Raw genomic sequence first — 17,370 nt, forward strand, 5'->3', positions numbered from 1 at the left:
GCCAGCGTTGCGGTTTTGGACAGCCAAGGAAAGGCAGGGGAGAAAAAAGCGGATTCGGTCAGGTTAGCGGACTCCGCAAAAAGCGAAGTGTATGTCTGTTTTGAGGGCCCCTTGGGTGCTCATCTTAAAACGGAGGTAAAAGAAAAAATTTGGAAAGGGGAATATGTGGAGATCTTCACATTATTGCCCCTAGAGAGATTCAATCTGGACAGATTGAAGCCAGAAGAAAGCAAGAAGGAAGATGAGGAAAAACGCAGATATCAGTTGATTCCTCGCACCTTTTCAAACTGGTTACAGGCATTCGCCATCTTGGCAAGCGTAGTGGGGGAAAATACTCCTGAACACTGCTCGGCTTTGTTTGTCTATCTAGAGGCCATTAGCGAGGCACACCGGACGTATGGTCCAGTGGCGTAGCTACAATATGATGAACGATGAACAACGGATGGCCGGCCAGCCGTTGCTGCACTGGAACCACAAGGATATTAGTCTGTGGATGAAGCTTATGACAGCGGCGCGGGCTCCTAATCAGTTTTTTCAGGCAGGGGTCGGAGGTACCGCGGCCTCAGGACAACCAACCGAAAAAAGATGGGGCTTCTGTTGGCAATTCAACGAGGGCACGTGTAAGTTTGGGGCAAAGTGTCGCTTCAAACACACATGTTCTGACTGTGGGGGATCCCATGCATTGTCAAAATGCTTCAGAAGAGGAAAAGGGCGTGCCAGAGAGCCTGCGAGTAAAAGGGACGACGCCGGTGTGGGTGGAAAGGATGCTTCCTTTCCTCAGTAGGTTCCCCGGTTGTTAGAAGTAGGTTTTCCTAACGGTTTAAAAATTCCATGCTCATTGGCAACCATCCCACCCTTAGCACAGAACTTATATTAGGCCCTGCCGCATCCGGCAGTGGTTTCAGAAAAACTCGAGAAAGAGGTCAAGCTGGGGCGAATGGCTGGCCCTTTCAGTACGGTTCCGCTTCCAGACCTGGTGGTCTCTCCTTTGGGGGTAGTTCACAAAAAAGAGCACATCAGTACAGCCTCATCAGAGGCCACCAGTGCAGCCTATTAGTGGCCATCAGTGCAGCATATCAGTGCTGCCCCCAGGGGACATGTATCAATGCAAAAAAAAGTTTTAAAAATGGGCGTTTTTTTGGGAGCAGTGATTTTAATAATGCTTAAAGTGAAACAATAAAAGTGAAATATTCCTTTAAATTTCACACCTGGGGGATGTCTATAGTATGCCTGTAAAGTGGCACATTTTTTAAAAACTACTCACAGCTATAATGAATTGTCGGGTCTCGGCAATACAGATAAAAGTCATCGAAAAAAACGGCATGGGGCCCCCCAAAAATCCATGCCAGGCCCTTTGGGTCTGGTATGAATATTAAGGGGAACCCAGAACCAAAATTAAAAAAAAAATTGCGTGGGGGTCCCCTCAAAATCCATACTAGACCCTTCAGGTCTGGTATGGATTTTAAGGGGAACCCCACGCCAAAATAAAAAAATGGCGTGGGGGTCCCCCCAAAAATCCATACCATACCCTTCTCCAAGCACGCAACCTGGCAGACTGCAGAAAAAGAGGGGGGATGAGAGAGCGCCCCTTCCTCCTCAACCATACCAGGCCACATGCCCTCAACATGGGGAGGATGCTTTGGGGTAGCCCCCCAAATCACCTTGTCCCCATGTTGAAGGGGACAAGTGCCTCATCCCCACAACCCTTGCCCGGTGGTTGTGGTCTGCGGGCGGGGGTCTTATTGGAATCTGGAAGCCCCCTTTAACAAGGGGACCCCCAGTTCCTGGCCTCCCCCTGTGTGAAATGGTAACGGGGTACAAATGTACCCCTACCATTTCACAAAAAATGGTACAAATGACAAGACACGGCTTGGGACAAGTCCTTTATTCATAAATAAAAAAATAAAAACATTTTAAAGACATGTGGCTGAATACATTTTGGCCTAAATGTATGACTAAAATTGAGTTTATTGGATTTTTTTATAACAAAAAGTAGAAAATATAATTTTTTTTTTCAAAATTTTTGGTCTTTTAAAGTTTATATCGCAAAAAATAAAAATCACAGAGGCAATCAAATATCATCAAAAGAAAGCTCTATTTGTGGAAAAAATAGGACTCAAATTTCGTTTGGGTACAACATTGCATTACCAGTTAAAGTAACGCAGTGCCACATTGTAAAAAGTGCTCTGGTCATTGAGCAGCCAAATCTTCTGGGGCTGAAGTGGTTAACAAAATGGAAAGTAAATGAACAGAAGAGAGATCCAAATCAAATCAATATATGGTCTGACCACCCTTTTACCTTCAAATCAGCATCCATTCTTCAATTGTTCTAGGTACACTTGCACACAGATTTGAAGGCACTCGGCAGGTAGGTTGTTCAAAATATCTTGGAGAACTAACCATAGATCTTCTATGGATGTAGACTGCCTCAAATCCTTCTGTCTTTTCATGTATTCTTTATAAATTCGATATTGAGATTAGGGCTCTGTGGAGGCCAAACCATCACTTCCAGGACTCTTTGTTCTATTTTACACTAAAGATACTTCTTAATGACATTGGTTGCATGTTTGTAGTCATTGTCCTGCTGCAGAATAAATTTGGGGCCAATCACACACCTCCCTGATGGTATGGCATAAAGGATAAGCATTTGCCTGTATTGGCACTATTGATCCTGACCAAATCTCCACTCCATTTGCATAAATGCAGCCCAAAACTTGTAAGGAATCTCTACCACTCTTCATTATTGCCTGCAAACACTGATTATTGTACCGCTCTCCAGCTCTTCAGCAAACAACCTGCCTTCTGCTACAGCCAAATATTTCAAATGTTGACTCCAGAGAACCTGTAGGCATAGAATCCTATGTGCTACCACTTAATATAAGAAAAAGGAAGCAGCTGCTCACAACTTGATGTGTCCCCACTAAGGATGAGCTCCAGCGTGTTCACACACTCCACGTGCCGAGCCCGCCAGGAAGTCGGCACAGCGCTGCGCTAATCACAGGCAGTGAGACATTTCCCGATCTCTGCAGCCGCACATCGGGGAAATGTCTCACTGCCTGTGATTAGCGCAGCGCCGTGCCGACTTCCTGGTAGGCTCGGCACGTGGAGTGTGCGAACACGCCGGAGCTCATCCTTAGTTCCCACATCTAAAATTCAACTGTTTACAAATTTGAAATGGCGCTGTGCTTCAAAACTAAAAGAATGATAAAACTACATAAAGAACTGTAAACAGTAATATTACATATGTCTGATCTCTCAAGGTAGAGAGTGACTAACTCAGTAGATAATTTATTGTTTATTCATGTTCTTTCAGTTTTGATTTGATTGTAGCCGTATTAGTGCAATTGTGACAGAGAAAATTGAGTACTATCCGTGATACTTTTTTTATTTGCACTAACATACAATTTTTCAGGACAAGCTTTCGGGGACATACCCCGAAAGCTTGTCCTGAAAAATTGTATGTTAGTGCAAATAAAAAAAGTATCACGGACAGTACTCAATTTTCTCTTTCAGTTTTGAAACTTTTAGTTTTGAAGCATAGTACCACTTCCAAATTGTAAACAGTACAGTGAACCTGCTGCCTTTTTATCTGCACCCCAGTTCTTATGTTTTTGTGGATAATAATCAAACTGGGATCAATTGGAAGGAGAGGACATTATTCAAGATATAAAGAGTTGTCTGGGTAGATGAGACGAGATAAAGAATAAGGTTGAGATTGCTAATTATGAGGAACTTTTTCTCAGTGATGGGAAATCTTTGAAATCACCCCAGATAAGAGATACGGTCTTTAAATATATATTTTTTTTTTTTGTAGGATCTGAAGCAAGTACTTTGTAGCAGCCATTCTAAATTCAGCTAACTTCAAGAATTTCCTAAAATCTTTCCTAAATTACTATATTGCCTCTTTTGCTTGCATTTTTGATGATGATGTCCATATTTTGTTTACAGTCTTTAAAGGCTAGCATTCTTTTCTTGTTAGGTTGGAGGAAGACATCTTTTTCCATAGGAAAGTTGTTTAATTCTGACATTACCAGTGTCTGGAGTGTACTTCTGAAGGTTTCTTTAGCATGAAAGGAACATGGTTTGCACTAGGTTATAATACAACTTTTTAGACAAGGCGGAATCCTGTCTACTAAACTTGGAATGCTGTATCCCAGCTTGGCAACATATGTTTACGGGGTTAAGAAAAACAAAGAGAATATGGAAAGTGGAGAGATAGCAAAAGGTAAACCTAGAGAGAAAGAAAGGGAGTGAAGCTCCCTGGGGATGGAGTACATAGTCAGTCCAAGGGCTACAGATGATTTTAGTAGTATCATCAATCACACTAGCAATTTGCTCATTGAGCAGGATTCAGGACACCTTCAGTCTGTACAACAACATGCTCACAGAGGTCTTCTTCCATAAAAAAGCAATAGTTAGTTTAGCTGCCAAGAGCATAAAAAAGATCAAACGCTGCTAAGAGCGAGGTAGGTGTTCAACAGGTTCATTCAACAAAGCAATACAAGGTTGCTGGGTTTCACGGTCCCTACCATGCCATGCAGACAGCCAGGCCCCTAGTGGCTCATCGAGGTATTGAACCTATGATTGCCTGTGTAGTGCTCCTGTTACTTTGCCTCTGAGCCACACCTCAGTTCAATTCAGCCTGCTTTCCAGCCTTGCCTAGTTCTGCATGAAATACTAGGGCCATACTCTGGATCTTGTTGCAATTAGTACCTGTCACTCCTGGTTCAGCTGAGGCAGTTTATCCAATCAGCTGGGTATAAAAACACTGCCTCACTCTGAGGGCTTGGTCAGTTCATTGTCTCCTGTTTTGCCTAAGGTGCCAGTATTCCTGTGTTCCAGTATTCCTGTGTTCCTGTGTTCTAGTTACAGCGTTCCAAGACTGACTCCGGCTTCTGACCCTGGCTCTGCTTATCATTTATTCTGACTTCTGGAATCCCTGACTACGGCTTTACTTTGACTATCCTTTGGCAAATTCCTGTCAAGCCCCCGTGCACAGATTCACAGCCCAGGTAGCTTATCTCTTTGTTACTGTGGGCTGTGTGTATTTGCAAGGGTGAGCGTACATCTCTGTGCCAGGGACTCCAACCTAGGTAAGCCCTTACATAATGAACTGACCAACATGGAATCCACAGAGATGTACAGGATGCTCACCTCCCTTGCTCTGCAAGTCTCCAGCCTGGGCCAGACCGTTGCTAAGTTGCAGCAAGAAGTCCGCTTGTTTAAAGGCACAGTACTCCCAACCCTGGAACCTGCATGTCCGGAACCGTTTGTTGTCATGCCTGAGAAGTTTGATGGGAATTGTGCATCATTCTTGAACTTTAGGATGGATTGCAAGCTGTTGTTTGCTCTTAAGCCTAGGACCTATGCCGCTGACTTTATAAAGGTTTGCGCATCCATCAATCTGCTCACTGGGCTAACCAAGATTTGGGCTTTTCAGCTATTACAAGAGAGGAGTCCAGTCTTGGACAGCTGGGAGGCTTTCATGTTTGCTCTGGACTCTTATATTACAGTTTCTAAGAAAACCAGTCTTCCCAAGTCTGCTCCTAGTTCACGTGGCCTACGGGTACCCAGGAACAGGAATACCCTGTACAGATACGTCTTCAGGCCATCCCAGTCTGTGCCAAGTTATGAAGCCCTAACCCCTCTAAGCCTAGACGCTCCTGAGGTTTTATCTACTCCTACCCTGGATGATGTGAAACCCATGGAGATCGGGTCCATCCGGTCCAAGCTGTCTAAGGGAGAGAGCGAAGGAGAGACTGTGGACTCTGTTTCGATTGTGGAGTAAAAGGGCACCTTATCTCTCTCTGCCCAACTCATCCACCTCGGACAAAGTTTCAGCAAGTGGCTACTACTAGGATCCTTCCTGCCACCCCTGAATCAGTGCCTGGTACCCAGTCTGATGTTCTGGTACCTGCTGCCTGGGCTGATGTCTCTGTGCCCATGTTCCAGCTAGAAGTTCCTGTGCCTGTGTCCCTGCTTGAAGTTCCTGTGCTAGTGTCCCCGCTTGAAGTTCCTGTGCTTGTGTCCCCGCTACCTCTTGACTGTACATATGCCTCGAATGGCACCATATGCAGGACCTTAAGATTTTTGAAAGAGCCTTGCGAGCGATGAAAGGCTCCCCAGCTGGAACTTCTAAAACAAAGAAAGCCTAAAGGAAATAGGGTGTTCCATGCTCTGAGGGCATTCCTAAGGGGAGGGAACTGTCACAGTCCCTACCGTGCCATGCGTGTTCTAGTTACAGTGTTCCAAGACTGACTCCAGCTTCTGACCCTGGCTCTGCTTATCATTTATTCTGACATCTGGAATCCCTGACTACGGCTTTACTTCGACTATCCTTTGGAAAATTCCTGTCAAGCCTCCATGCATAGATTCACAGCCCAGGTAGCTTATCTCTTTTTTACCGTGGGCTGTGTCTATTTGCAAAGGTGAGCGTACATCTCTGCACCATGAACTCCAACCTAGGTAAGCCCTTACACTGGGGGACCAGAATCTCTGAAACTTTCCGTATCAGAGAAAAAACCCTGTTCCAGCAGCCCCACAACCGCGAACACTCCCACCATATATGATACATACTGCCCAGTGCTTAACATCTTTGGAAGCACAAGAGTGAAGAAGATGGATAAAGCCTTGACAAGCAGAGAGGAACCATGAACCATTGGGTCATAACTTTGACATTAGCTTCCACTAGGGAAATATTCAACACACCCTTGTAGGCTAGATGAAAGGACGAATGCCAACACTCAACATCATTGTCAGAGGCAAGATCTGAGTCCCAGGCCCGCATGTAGTGGAACTTATCGAGGGAGTCAAGAAGCAACCTGTAGATAATAGATAATACCTCAGATCCTGTGCACACCATGTCTCATAGAGTGGAAAAAAATGAGCAATTTGATGGAAGCCAAGAATTTTGGACGATGGCATTTTAAGCTTAGAGTGACAATGAGCCAATGTGAACGGGCCCCAAGGAGTCAAGAGGTCTGATTCTATAAAGTCCTTTATTCAGCCACCAGCATAAGGCCTCGGGATCCTGACCAGGGGGGAAGCAAGATTAAAAAGATGAGTTAGGGGATAAAAGGGGGAGACTAGTTTGTGAATATTAAGCACTCTATTCCCAGACAGCCAGAGAGTTACATAAAGTTGGAGTTAAAATGGACACCTTGCGCCTTGTTGGTTGCCATTTTAAATAATCCAGAGAGACCTTGTAAACCGCCTTCCTTTGACTCATTATCCAATCTGGCTTTTCGGGTCAGACATACACAGTAGACAGTTGAACCACCTGAGCAGCCTGGTAGTAACGGGCCAGATGGGGGGAGACCCAGACCTCCTGCCATTTTAGGGGCATACACCACTTGTTTCAAAAGCCTGTGACCATTCCCTCGACACACACAGCGTATGGGTTTTGATCGAAATTTAGTTAGATCTGACTGTACTACTGCTATGGGTAGTATAAGATATGGGGAAGAAGTGTCATGTTTATAGAATAAATCCTACCCAGCCAGGTGAGATCATGCCACACCCATCCCTGAAAGTCCTCTTCCAATTTCCTATATAAAAGGTGGGTAATTGTATTTATAAAGGGATGACAACGAGGATGTCGATCGATTCCCCAGGTATGGGATATAGTCGGACCTCCATGCAAACAAAAACGCATCTTGCAGTCAAGAGACCAGTGATAATGGGAGAACAACATTCATAGTAAACAATTTGTGTTAATTCACCTGGATGCCAGAGGCCCGGCCAAAAGAATATAAGGGATGGGTTAAGCTATGGAGGGAGATTAAAAGCAAATCATCGGCGAATAATGCACACTTGTGAATTTGTCCGTCGCAGTCTACCCTATGTATGTTTGGATTCGACCTTATTGCAATTGCCAGAGTCTCGATCGCGATAGCAAATATGAGGCAGAAAGGGGGCACCTCTGTCTAGTACCCCAGGCTCAGAGTGAAAGCCCTGGAGTCGCACCTTCGCCACCGGGTTCACATAGAGCGCTCATAGAAGGGTAATAAAATCCGTTAAGAAACCCCATGCCTCCAGCAGTCCAAATAGGTATGGCCAAGAAACCGAGTTGAAGGCTTTTTGGAGGTTGGAAATAAGGTCAACCGCACAGTACACTTGGTCTGGCCCCTGTCTGCCCGGGATAAACCCTACTTGGTCTTTATGACTATAAGCATTTATGAAGGATGCCAATCTATTAGCCAAGATTTTAGTAAGTAGCATGAGGTCATTGTTAATTTAAAGAAATTGGCCTATAGTTTTCAATCTCACTGAAATCCATCCCATGTTCAGGGATCAGAGAGATGAACACAGTATTCATATCCGAATGAAGTGTATGGCCTGCCCATAAGGAGTTAAAGAACCTCTCCAGATGATGGGCCAATGTGTTAGCAAATTTTTCGTAGTAGACTGTGGGAAACCCATCTGAGCCAGGGCCGAGGCACAATTCATCAGCTTAATGACCTGGAGGACTTATAAATCCATCAGTTCCCTGTGGGCTGCGTGAGCTTTGGAAGCTTAACCAAAGAAAGAAAAGACATTGAACTTTCCAAGTCGACCGTACAAACAGACTGATAGAGTTTGAAATAGAATCTGTGAAACTCTGTCAGTGCCTTCTGCAGGTCCTGGGTGTACACTCTGGACAAGCAGCGAATTTTATGGGGTGCCGAAAAATGTACTTTAGGGCTGAGTTTTCCAGCTAGCAGCCAATGGGATCTTTTTGCGTATAGTATTTTGCCGCTGACCATCGCAGGCTTTTTTCAGCTCACATGGTAATAAGCGCAAGGCTAGTGGATTCTATGCAATCCATCGTCATATTATCCAGATGGTGTTTATGTGCTATGCAGAGCGATTGGTAGTCTGGATTTTAAGAGGTGTTTTGAGTTGAACTGCTTTTATATTTTAAGTCATTGTTATGGGTATCTGTCAGCTGTTTCTTTATGACTTTATGACATTTTAAATTGCTATTGATTCATAATGTTTAGATATTACCAAATTTGGCACAGATCACCACAACACACACTTTATCTAAAGGCCCTATTTAAGAAGGAAAACTTACCAAATTACAATAAGAGAGTACACTATTCAATACAAACATCAAGCACAGTTCTAATTCTATTGCTATTTTTTAAAAAGTTTCAAAATCCCCCTAAGCTTTTATGCATTTATGTCTACTTATCTGTTCTAGTATCACATTGGTCCACATTTTTAAAACATTTCAGGTTTCCCTTTGTGTCTTCTGATTTCTTCCAATTGACATGAAGAAATCGGTACATGTTGGACAAGGGGCATAGGGAAATCCCACCAATGGGGCACAAAAGAAAAAACTGATAGATTTTCACTGTTCCTTACTTTAATCCAAAACTACAGTAAAAAAAAGTTTTGGCTTTAGATATACTTTAATTTTACTATACTTCTATGACCAATTTGCCTAAACTTGTAGCTATTACAACATTTTAAGGACATAGGCTTTTATTTTGGACAATGTTTTATTAAATAGCCAGCTCTGATTTTTTTTATTATAGGCTGACAAATGGCCAATGTTAATAAAATGCATTTTGGCTATTTTACACAATAGTTTTTAAACAATTAATATGATGACCTAAAGTACTCAGCAACCCAAAAAGATCTTCTTTTCAATCAGTAGGGTATCGCTTCAATGTCTTCCTTCAGTTAATAGATCATCAAGCTGCTATATATTCCGCATCCGCCTGCTTCTCTTGAATGTGACTTGGGCAATCAACTGAATATATATAAAAAACAAAAAACAAATAATAAATATAGATTAGAAAACATTCACTGTGATCATAGGTAAAACTGCTCCTAATCCTTTATATAGAAAAACTGTCTTATCACCTGTTAAAATCAAAATGCAAGGTCTGCTAATCTTTTAGACCTCCATGGTCCATATAAAAATTAGGTAACAAAAAAACACATTAGTGGAAAAAGGTATAAATTGGATTTTTATAACAGCTTACCTGTAAAATCCTTTTCTTGGAGTACATCAAGGGACACAGAGCCACAGTAATTACTGTATGGGTTATATAGGCCCCTTTAGGTGATGGACACTGGCACACCCTAGACAGGAAGTTTAACTCCCTATATAACCCCTCCCCTTACTGGGAGTACCTCAGTTTTGTAGCAAAGCAATATACGTGTATAAAAGAGGGGAGGGACCTCTGTGTCCCGTGATGTACTCCAAGAAAAGGATTTTAGAGGTAAGCTGTTATAAAAATCCTATTTTCTTTATCATACATCACGGGACACAGAACCACAGTAATTACTCCTATGGGATGTCCCAGAGCAATGCTATATGAGGGGAGGAGACACCAACAAAAGTAGGGTGCAATCAGACCTAAAGACCTATACTGCTGCCTGCAGCACACTGCGCCCAAAGGCGATATCCTCATGCCTTCTTACATCCACCTGATAGAATCTGGTAAATGTATGGACTGAAGACCAAGTTACTGTCTTGCAGATTTGAGCCATGGTGGCTTGGTGATGCACTGCCGACAAAGCACTAATGCCGCGTACACACGGTCGGACTTTTCGTCTACAAAGGTCCGACGGATGCCGACGGACAAAATACGGCTGACAATCCGATCGTGTGTGGGCTTCCCCGGACTTTCAGCGGACTTTTCCACCTGCAAATTTGACGGACTTTAGCTTTGAAACATGCTTCAAATATTTACATCGTAACTACTCCGGACCCAGAAATCCGCTCGTCTGTGTCCTAGTCCGACGGACAAAAACCCACACTAGGGCAGCTATTGGCTACTGGCTATCAACTTCCTTATTTTAGTCCGGTGTACGTCATCACGTACGAATCCGTCGGACTTTTGTGTGATCGTATGTAGGCAAGTCCGTTCGTTAGAAAGTCTGCTGCAAGTCCGCCAAAAGTCCGCCAAAAGTCCGTCGAAAGTCTGTCGGACAGGCTGTCGGATAGGCTGTCGGACTTTTGTAGTTGAAAAGTCCGACCGTGTGTATGCGGCATAACAGTCCTGGTGTGGTGTGCGCTTTGATTTGAAAAGGTGGAACTTTCCTCTTCAAACCATAAGCTTGAATAATTACTTGCCAAATCCATTTGGCAATAGTGGATTTCGACGCTGCCTGTCCTTTCCTAGGATCTTCAGGCAACACAAACATCTGTTTTCCGAAACTTAGGAAGTCACCTTCAAATAGATTTTGACTGCTCTCACTACATCCAAAGAATGTAGTGATGCTTCTTCCATAGAACAGGGTTCTGGAAAAAAATCAAGGTAGAAAAATATCCTGGTTTAAATGAAAACCTGAAACCACCTTCGGCAGAAAGCTAGGATGAGGACGCATTACCACATTATCCTTATGAATAGTTAAATATGGCTCTTTACAAGAATGAGCAGACAATTCGGATACCCTTCTTGCAGAAGATATGGCAACTAGAAACCAACTTCCTTGTGAAAAGGATCAAGGGAGTATGTCACATTGGCTCAAAAAGGCTGTTTTTGTACCGACAAAACCAAATCCAAGTCCCAAGGTTTTAAGGGTGACCTAACCGCCGGATAAAGCCGTGTCACCCCCTATATAAAACTATGGACCAGGAAATGCGAAGCAAGTGGTCGTTGGAAAAATACTGATAAGGCCGGGACCTGGCCTTTGATGGTACTCAAGACCAGGTTTATTTCTAATCCTATTTGCAGAAAAGCAAGGCTTCTACCTATAACATACTTTCTAGGATGCCAACCCCTGGACTCACACCAGGAAACATATGCCTTCCAGACTCTATAAAAAATGACTCTGGAAGCTGGCTTCCTTGTATTAATCAAGGTAGATATCAATGAGTCTGAAAGCCCACAATTCTTCAGAATGTGGGTTTCAATAGCCAAACCGTTAAATTCAGTGTTTGTAAGGTAGGATGGAACACCGATCCCTGCGATAGCAGGTCTGGACGTAGTGGTAGGGTTCATGGAGCCCCTACCGCCATCTTTACGATCTCTGCATACCAAAATGTTCTGGGCCACGCAGGAGCCACAAGAACCACCGACTTCCCTTCCTGCTTGATCCTGCGAAGAAGTCGTGGTAGCAGCAGAATAGGAGGGAATGCATAAATCAGTGAAAAAACGGATTCCACGGGGTCACTAACGCATCTGTTCCGTATGCGAGTGGATCCCTTGTTCTTGACACAAAGTTGTCAATTTTGTTGTTGAACCTGGGTGCAAGCAGATCTGCGTCCGGGGTCCCCCATCTTTGGCATATAGCCAGGAAGATGCCGGGGTGAAGGGACCATTCCTCCGGGAACAACTGCTGGCGACTCGAGTAGTCCGCCTACCAATTATCTACCCCTGGGATGAAGATTGCCAATATGCACAGCACATGCTTTTCTGCCCAGGTTAGGATATGGTTTACCTCTCCCTGGGCTACATGACTTCTGGTGCCTCCTTGGTGATTGATAAAAGCCACTGCTGTGGCATAGTCTGATTGAATCCTGTCAGGACAATTCCTCAACCTGTATGTCCAGGCCCTTAGGGCTAGGCGCACTGCTCGAATCTCTAGAATGTTGATAGGCAAGGTCCTTTCAGTTCTGGACCATTTCCCTTGGACAGTCGCCTCTTCCAGGACTGCTCCTCAACCCGCAAGGCTGGCAGCTGTTGTTATCACCTTTCAGGTAACTGGTACGAAGGGTTTCCCCCTCTGCAGATTCTTGGATATCCTCCAATAACTGAGGCTCTGGCGCACCTTTGGTGACAGACGCATTGGAAAATCTAGCGCTTGGACCCTCTCGCTCTAGGTATATATGATATTGCTTTGCAGCAGTCTCGAATGAGACTGAGCATAGGGAACTGCTTCAAATGAAGCCACCATCTTTTCCAACAACCTCATGCAAAGGCAAATAGAAGGACCCTTCTTTGCCCTGACCACCTGAACCAGCTCCTTTATGAAACTGATCTTTGCCTGGGGTAAAAACCACCCTATTCTGGGCTGTATCTATAACCAGACCCAAGTATTCTTAGTCTTCTTAATGGTTTTAAAGAAGATCTCTCTAGGTTGAGGACCCAACCTAGGTATTCCAGGTAGTTGATTGTGGAGATCATGCTTTGGACTAAGCGGGCTACCGACCTGTCTATCAAGAGCAGGTTGTCTAGGTATGCTACAATTGTTATACCTTGAGTCTTTAAACTGGCCAGAGGAAGTTCCAGAAGTTTTGTAAACACCCGAGGTACAGTAGCTAGATCGAAAGGCAAGGCTACAAACTGAAAGTGAAGTTTTTCTACTTCAAAACGCAGGTGTTTTTGATGAGTGGGGAAAATAGGCAAATGCAGGTATGCATCCCTGAGGTCGACTGATGCCAGAAGTTCTCCTCCTTATAGGATGGAGACAACAGATTGGATTGATTCCATGTGGAAATAGTGGATATTTAGGAACCAGTTTAGATCCTTGAGATTCAGCATGGGTCTGACATCCGCATTTGGCTTTGGCACTGTGAAACGGTTTGAACAGCCATGGGACAGCCATGACCCTTTTTGAGACAAAAGTCGGTCTAATTCTTGAAAAGGAGACTTCTTTTTCTCTTGATCTTTGGACATTTGCCTTGAGGAAAACGAGGAGATGGGAAATCTCGGAACTCTAGTTTGTAGCCTAGAGCTATTATGGAGACCATCCATCTGTCTCAAAACTCCTCCTGCCAGACCCTTGAGAACTGCAGAAGTCTTCACTCTCCACTCTAACGAGCGGGGGCGCCCCCTCATAAGAGGCTTTAGCGTTCTGTCTTGTAGGTTTCTTCCCCCAGGATTTCTTTTGTCCCTGGTGTTGACCCTGAGGTCCTCTTGAACCTGACGGTGGAGGCCGTTGCGACTGCCTGAAGGCAGACACCCCTGGCACTGGAGAAAGAGCCGTTTAAATGAGGGACATATTACTCCTTTTCTTAACTAGCAAAAGGGTACCTTTCCCCATTCCCAAATAGCCTTTCACAGCGGAAATGAAAACCAACCAGGAGCTTTTTGCATGGCGCTTCGGCTGACCAACCATAAGATTCTACGGATATGCCCCAATCCAAGCGTAAAGCAAGAGGTTTGCAGAATAGAATCTCTGATTGCATCAATTGCAAAACACAAAGCCAGTGGAAGCTTGGCCAAATCCTGGGGCTGCTGTTCAGGGAAAACCTTGAGCACCTGTCTCAAATGGTCTGTCAGGGATTGACATACCCCAATTGACACCACTGCAGGTTGAGCTACTGAACCTTCCAAAGAAAAAATGTTTTTTAAAAGGAATTCCAATTTTTCTTCAGATGGATTCCTAAACATTTGAGCATTGTCAACTGGACATGTCAAATTTTTATCTACAGAGGATATAGCAGCATCAGTTGCTGGTATAGTCCACCTCATGCTTATCTAGGTGATCCCACTCAGAATACATAAGCTTTTCCAGCAATGAATGGACAGGAAAGTCACGCAAGCTTGAGGAGGCTTTAGTGAACTCAAACTTTTAAGTGTGAAGCGGACCATTTCAGTAAGAGATTGCACCAGCAATTTCTCAGCTTGTGAAGCTGAAGAAGGTCCTTCCCCACTGGATCCCTTGGAAGAGGAGTCATCAGCCTCTTCACGGTCCCCTGAGGGGGGTTCCTCTTCCCCCTCCCACTGTTCCTCTGTTTGAGGGTCCTGGTGGTAGAAGGGGACCTAATGCGTTTTCTTCCACTCTGTGGAGATGCGATTTAAAAACACTAACCTTTCCTCTAATCCAGTCATGGCTGAGGAGAAAACCTCCTCAGTAATATAGACAGGGGCTGAAATGTCGGAAGCAATTGCGACCCCTGACGACGCCAACGGCTCACTCTGACCAGCCTTCCTAGCCCTTCAGGGGGGATGGTGTTGCAGAGGGAGGGTCCTTAGAGCCCGAGGGCGAACCGATTGAGCCCTTGTTTTTTGGGGCACTTGTACCTCCCCCCTTCTGCCCATAGTGCCAAGCACAAATGCAGAGGTACTACCAAAAATGCACCAATTGCTGAGCAAATAGTCCAGCAACTGCTGCTGCTATTAAAGCTCAGCCTGATGCTAAGTAAACGTGCCCTTGGAATGCCTTGTGTTACCAACACTCACATGCCCGTGTCTGCTCTGTGTCCCTCCATTAGCTGTATGCACCTGCAAAAGGTGCATTTTACACAGCTTTACATAGCCCCGTGTTTGTGAACGTCTGAGGCATGTCAATGCCACGCTAAGCCCTGCCCCCCCTCCCTCCGACTTCCCACAGCACCCCCCTCCTCACTTCAAAAAAAAAGACTGCTTTCCTGCGCAAGCGGGGCTCTGATCCAACCGGACTGACATGTAGGGGAGGGCTGGAGTGGAGGAGAGGAGAAGAGCTGCTGAAAAAAACCGCCATACTATGGCTGTGACAGCAGGAGCGGCGCAGCATACCACCAACTGACCCCTGCTCCCTGGGATTCTCAAGAGAAGAAATACCTGTCCAGGTGGGGGATTCCACAAGAAAAAGCCCCCCTTTCCAACATCTTACTTGGCCTTGGGCTGGAGGAAGCATGCTGCTTGAAATGACACAGAGCAAGACTGACAAGCATGGAATCAGGTACGTGTTCTTGACAGCCCCCGGTGGTAACTTTAGGCATGACAACATTTTACTTAAAGGAGAAAACCCATAAGAATTCAAAAAATTTCTTAGGAATCTCCACTTACCTTATCCAGCTGCAGGGTTCTGTGGTAAACCAGACAGACCCAGTCTTCACCACTCACAGTGGGCTCCGTTTAAAAAATCTTTAGGAACCGGGGCCCCTTTTTATCAGGGGATCCACACTCCTGGACCCGTAAAGCACCCCGCCAGGAAATATGGCTGAAAAAAACAAGCACTGGATCTTGGGGTCCAGCTCTCTAAAAAGAGAAGCGTTACAGGCAAAACCTCATTTCTGCCGACACAAGGCCCAGGTACCATTCAGTTCGGCCTAAAAAGACATTTTGAATGGATCCAGTTTCATAGCTGGCCCCAGCAAAGGAATATTCGATTGGAGCTCAGCCTAGCACATCTTTACTTGTGACCAACACCTAAGACACTGGAGAAAAAACTGAGGTATTCTCAGTAAGGGGAGGGGTTATCTAGCTAAACTTCATGTCTAGGGTGTGCCAGTATCCATCACCTAAAGGTGCCTATATAACCCATACAGTAATTACTGTGGCTCTGTGCCCCATGATGTACTATAAAGGAACATATGTTTTTTTTGTACTCCACATTAAATCCTTTTCTCTGCATTCGTTGAAGGACAAAGCAGTGATCCTAAAACCTAAAACCTTCACCAATGTTTATAGCGCTACCTGCAAGTGCCACTATAATCACTGGTGCAAACATTGGTGCTAGGTACAAACAAAAAAAACACCAAGGAATGTCCCTCACGGGTGGCTATATCCTATCTGCCAGAAACAGCTCAAGTTATTTTCTCTGGTGTCAGAGAATCAGGACCTATGCTCCCTACTAAAATTTTAGTTTTCTATTTTTAGCTGAGATTTTGTTTTTCTAGTTTTTCCACCTTGTGCTCATCATCCAAGTTGGGTGGCAAGCTGGATATAAAGATTCAGATAATCTCCAAAGTTGCAGGCACTGTACACAGACAGTCAAGATCTTGGGGTTTCTGTTATGTCTTTCAATGAAAGGAAAAGAAATATAGTTTCTTTACAACTCTGGCTCTCGCCAGCTACTCCAAGGCAGAGGTGACACCATAGACTGTCTGGAGAGATCTTAGGAAAGCTGTGGATTCCAAATCCTATGTGCAGATGCTCCAGCACTTGGTAAGGGTGAACTGAACAAGGCTTTGTATGCTAGAGGTTGAGCAAAACCAGCATTGAGTCAATGAACCCTGAACCCTAATGAAGTCTATGGAAGGTACACCATACTGTGTTTTTTTCTCTGGCTCTTTTCCAGGCTAATTTGCAATCAATAAAAATGTCATATTTAACTAGGCATTGCAATGGGGGATGTGTGCCACTGTAAAAAGAAACTGTTTAACAGGGGGAGGGTCTAATTATCTGGTTTAAAAGGCAACATTGAAAATACACAAATCTTTACATGTAGAGTTTCAGAATAGTATGAATTAAAGTGGTTGTAAACCCTGTTACCCCACTTTTACCCACTTTTACCTACAGGTAAGCCTATAATAAGGCTTACCTGTAGGTACTGTGGATATCTCCTAAACTTGCACAGTTTAGGAGATATTCACTGTATCCACATGTGCTGACATCACTGGCACATGCGCACTGAAGAAACGGCCCTCTCGAGCCCTTTTTTCAGGAGCCGTGCCGTGACCGGCGGCTCCAGCTTGCTTGCGCAGGAGTGATGTCATTGCGGCCCTGGCCAATCACAGCTTCGGAGGCCGCGAACCCGTAACTCTGGGAGACATGACGC

The 17,370-nt window shown here is 44.6% G+C and overlaps 1 protein-coding gene across 1 annotated transcript in view; it reads right to left on the bottom strand.

Moving 5' to 3' along the window:
* Nucleotides 1-8,730: 8,730 nt before the first annotated feature.
* ADGRD2 (adhesion G protein-coupled receptor D2) overlaps nt 8,731-17,370 on the bottom strand; it is a 1,056,485-nt gene continuing 1,047,845 nt past the window's right edge. Inside the window, exon 26 of the mRNA XM_073600363.1 lies at nt 8,731-9,739. Coding sequence (XP_073456464.1) covers nt 9,681-9,739 — 59 coding nt within the window. The 3' untranslated portion in view covers nt 8,731-9,680. The remainder of the gene's footprint in view (nt 9,740-17,370) is intronic.

This window comes from Aquarana catesbeiana, linkage group LG09 (genome assembly GCF_042186555.1).
Source record: "Aquarana catesbeiana isolate 2022-GZ linkage group LG09, ASM4218655v1, whole genome shotgun sequence".
NCBI lineage: Eukaryota > Metazoa > Chordata > Amphibia > Anura > Ranidae > Aquarana > Aquarana catesbeiana.